This window comes from Hesperophylax consimilis, chromosome 27 (genome assembly GCF_061612785.1).
Source record: "Hesperophylax consimilis isolate HC1 chromosome 27, BYU_Hcon_1.0, whole genome shotgun sequence".
In the NCBI taxonomy this organism is placed as follows: domain Eukaryota; kingdom Metazoa; phylum Arthropoda; class Insecta; order Trichoptera; family Limnephilidae; genus Hesperophylax; species Hesperophylax consimilis.
The window spans coordinates 26,684,568-26,689,363 of record NC_142862.1 but is presented as its reverse complement, the minus strand read 5'-3'; the positions used below and the strand labels follow the sequence as shown (position 1 = coordinate 26,689,363).

Here is a 4,796-nt window from a genome sequence, read left to right as displayed (position 1 = left end):
ATGAGGAGAAAGCGTCGGAGAACCTGGAGGCAGGGCGGAAGGTCACCAATTAACGATCAGCCCATCCTCAGTCCCGTTCCTGGCCTCAGGGGAGGCACTGATGGCAGGCGACGGCACCAATCCCTCATCGCGAAATGGTCGTCCAAGATGGGTACGCACGGACGAGGTCTTATGCCACCCCAGAGTTGGGGTACACCGGACAGAACAAAACAAAGAAATCAGTTCAGTTCTGCTACCAGCAAGCACTAGCTATATCCCTACAGTTGCGGCATAAGCTGATGGGTCAAGAAAGACCGGTTGGATAGGTTGAAGGGTTTCCCCAAACCAGCTTCTGTCGATCCGGCTCGTCGCGCAGCTGGTGAGCAGGCGCATCCTGAACAAACCTCACCCGATGAACCCGGGCACCCCGGCTAAATCACCAAACGTAGCGAACCACTTGGGGTGACCTATGGCAGAGGTGTTGTTTATCAAACCCGCCTCCCAAATTGTAATTCAACGCTTTGAGTTGCCTCGTGTCTCTTGGTGTGGTTTTGACCACCTGTATTCATCTTGGGCAGTAGTAAATAATGAACCCAGCACCCACGCCTGGGTGGTAACTAGACGCTTTTTTGTAAACTCAGCCACCAAACGATCTATGTTACAAACTCTGGCATGGGGTGAATGGCTTGTCTTGGTTAATTAGCTGGAAGAGTCTATTTGTTGTAATATCATAATATATATTTGAATGTTTGCATGTTTCGTGTTTAATTATTATTTATTTATTTTACTTTCTTTACAGCATGCGGCCACTACTGTCCACTGGTCTCTTGGTGCAATGTCTTAACTAATTTTTGGATATTGCTAGAGATTGAATTGGTTAAGATATTGCATCACGAGATATGGACATCATTTGCATCGTTTTGTTTTGTGTCTTTAATGTTTATTTTTTTGTCTTGTCTTGTGTTGTTTTAATTCTGGGTTTCCATTTTAGCTCTCAGTAAACTAAAATAAATGTTTAAAAAATATTTCTTTCTGGTTTTGTGTGCGAATCACCCTTTTTATCCTTTCAATCAATTGATGAGAAAGTTTATATTCTTATTTTTTTGTTGTTTTCTTTGTGTGTACCATTTAGTTATTATAAAAAAGAATAATTTGATGTTTCACCGTGTTTTGCAAAACTTATAATTTTTGTTGTTGTGTGAATACTAACTTATCCACATGAATTACTTTTTCAAAATAAATTTTTTAAAAGATTTGTAAGAATACATACACAAAAATCTAAGAATTTTTTATTTTTATTTAATGATCCAAACTTTTATTTTTAATTGAATGGTTTTTTAGCCGTTATTTTAAACTTAATGGTTATCTTAGTTTTTTTTTATAAATTGAATGACTATCTTAGCTTTTCTTTTAAATTGAATGGCTATCTAAACCTTTTGTTGAAATTGATGGTTATCTTAGCCGTTTTTTGAAATCGAATGGTTATTAGTGTTCTTAAGGTTATATTTCTTTAGGTTATCTTAGTTTTTCTTTTAAACTGAATAATCTATCTAAGCCGTTATTTTAAATTGAATGGTTATTGGCTGTTCTTATAAATTTAATGGTTTTCTTATCTATTCTTTTTAAATTCAAAGGTTATTTAAGCTGTTATTTTTAATTTAATAGTAACCTAAGCTGTTATATTAAGGCGATGCACTACGTAGCAGTGCAAAATCATGTGTTTTTGGTTTGAAAATTTGGTCGCCTAGAAATGTTTCAGATGCTTTAAATAAATATCGCGAGTATAATACATCTTGGCCTTTGAAATAACCGAGTACTTTTTACATAAGTTTTTTTATAAGCCCAGAAAAAAATAATTTATAAGGCCCATGAAACTGCTTTAAAGTTCAAAATTTCCTACTTACTAACCGATTTTCGGTTATGGTTTTATTGTATAATGTGGCAAATAAAGTTATTTATAAAATGATAGGCAAGCTTTTAAATATTTATGCCTGAACATCCACAAAATAAAATAAAAGGCACTTTTTAGCCATGTTTTTTTCTCGTCTAAATCAAAACAGCTGGATGGTGTTAAGCGGGAATTTAAGCCTTACCACCATCTACGTAAGGAATGTTATTGATGGCGACTCTATTCAAAATATCACACCACGTAGTGCATCGCCTTAAATCAGTTCCTGAAATATATAAGACTGACCCAATGCCTCGCCATTACTCCAAAAACTGCTTCAAAGAGCAAACATGAAAATTTAAGTTAAATCCTTTTTTTGTTTGATTAAATTTTGCCAGGAAATTCTTAAAGAGAAACGAGCCATATATTAAAGTCAAAGCACGCCCTGAACCAATTTTTTAAGACCTTTTTTGTGTCAAAATATGTGTCATTTATATAGCGCAGTTTAGTGTCATTTCACTTGAAGTGAGCTTTACAATAACAAACTTAAAAACGATGGTTGTTGCTAACACAAATTTGTAGTGTGAAAAATACATATTAATGCCACTAGACGGCATTTCTTGTTTTTTTCCTGTGTTCTTCATTTGATACCCCAGTATGTAGTATCGCCCCGGGCATCATCAGGGCTCCTTTCTGTCCTTAGGCCCCCGCACCAGGCGCCCTAAGAAGAGCCCCGGAGACAAGAGTCCTGGCACCACCCGAGAGGAAGAGAAGCGGCCCAGGACTGCTTTCAGCGGACCGCAACTTGCGAGACTAAAGGTACTGATTCACATCTACAAATGCTTCAAAAGCTACAAAAATATTTATAATGATCTATTGATAGAAAACATGGTATATTATTGTGAATGGAATATGTAGTGAGAATGAAAAGACGTCTAATTGATATTAAATGACTGTTAAACAAATCGAAATTGTTTTCAAAGACTTCCAAACAAACCTTTAAGTAAGTCCAAAATTGCATCAAACATCCAAGTAAATTAGAAAATGAACAACTCTATCAACAGTCAAACTGACCCCAGTCAAAAACTTACTAAAAATAAATATATTGCGTTAAAAGCCCGTTTAAAAATCAGAAGACCAAACATTAAGGAGTTTTTTTAAACAATCCTTTGATGCCCATCGTACCTAAAGTTTAATTGTTTTATAGTTTTAAAAGATGGGCGTAATAGTAACTGCCATTTAACTAACAAATTTGTGTAACATAAGTTAATGTATGATACGAAGTATTAATATATACGAATCAAGAAGCATAATCTCTGCCTAAATCGGGAATAATGACTAGATTCTTGTTAGTCAGTTAGTAAAAACGATGGCTTTTTTTAATACAGTTCTTGTCCACAGCACGAGTTTGCCGAGAACCGCTATCTCACCGAGCGCCGTCGCCAGCAGCTGTCGGCAGAACTCGGCTTGAACGAGGCTCAGATCAAGATCTGGTTCCAGAACAAGCGCGCCAAGATCAAGAAGGCCAGCGGACAGAAGAACCCTCTAGCCCTGCAGCTGATGGCGCAGGGACTCTACAACCACAGCACCGTGCCGCTGAGTAGGGAGGAAGAGGAACTTCAGGAGTTGCACGCGAGGGAAACCAGGGAAGCATAGAGACCTAAACCAAAACCAAATTTGATTCAGAAAGGCTTTACGGTCAAGAAAATGTATCATGCCGTTTGTCTTCGATTCTGCCTTCTCCTTTAGCCGACGTTTCTGAGAGCCCATTAGTGACGATCATCAAGGCAGATAGAGAGATTATGTTATACTCTGCCCTGATGCTTGATACTACATTGCTATTTAAAACGTTGATTTATTGACCACGACTTCTTAAGAAGAAAGATTAATTGCAAAATAGCTCAATACATCAAAAAAACAACATAACAGAATGCTGATATCTTGGTCAGCTAAGTCACACTTTTCTTGTAGATAATTTTTAAAATATTTACACTATGGGAATATACATTTTTGGTATGCTCATTTACACAGTATTTGTTTGCTGTATATGAATTTCGTCGACTTTAAATAAGAAAAATAATAACTTTGCAAATACCACCAAAAACATTTATTTATTACATGCATATGTTCTCAGACGTTCATTCACCAAACCTGCTGTTGGGTAATGCAAAGTCGTCCGAAAAGTTGTTCACTTAAGATTTTATAGTGTGATAAGCAATATACAACCTACTGAAAGCAAGCACGGTGTAATGATATGTTTTTGTGTATGATAATAAATTGCTTGTCCAAATGGCCTACGTTATCGACCTTGTGGAATACCAACTGATGGAAATAAATTTGTTTTAAAAGTAGTCCATAAAATCGACCTTGAGGAACACCAAAAAAATCTGTTTTTTATCAGTATCACTGGTTTTAAAATGTGTTATTGTGGTTTGTTGCATCTTTTCCACGTGTCCTTCAAATGTTTGAATCCTGTACACTTATGTGGAGTTATACTAATATTAACGAAATCGATTAGGTACTAAACTTGAATAGTTTCACACAGGCAATATCTCTTGGTACAAATTGTATAAGTTTTTGTGTAAATTGTGTATTTATTATAAAATTAAACAATATTATCTATCGGGCTATGTAACTAAATTTTTAACAATAGAACGAATTTATTTTAATAGCTTTTAGCAAATGAAGACTTTCCTAGATTTGGATAAACTATAGTACTTAGACATATTGAAATTGAAACAAATTGTTGTAAATAAATATTATGGATTTCGAAACAAAAATTTCTCAGATCTTTTAGTTAATTCAAAAGTTTTATTAGCTTATGGCAATATTAATATATCTCACTAATGTTCTTCCATTTTTTTCTGTTCATCCTGCAATAAATTATTTCATAAATATTGTAAATATCATTTATTAAATCAGTATTATA

The 4,796-nt window shown here is 35.2% G+C and overlaps 1 protein-coding gene across 1 annotated transcript; it reads left to right on the top strand.

Annotated features, from left to right (window-relative positions):
* Positions 1-4,490, top strand: LOC149410858 (homeobox protein E60-like). Its single transcript, XM_089648354.1, has 3 exons — positions 1-190; positions 2,571-2,686; positions 3,269-4,490. Exons 1-3 carry the CDS (start codon positions 1-3, stop codon positions 3,521-3,523), a joined length of 561 nt encoding a protein of 186 aa, XP_089504480.1. The 3' UTR covers positions 3,524-4,490.
* The last annotated feature ends 306 nt before the right edge of the window (positions 4,491-4,796 follow it).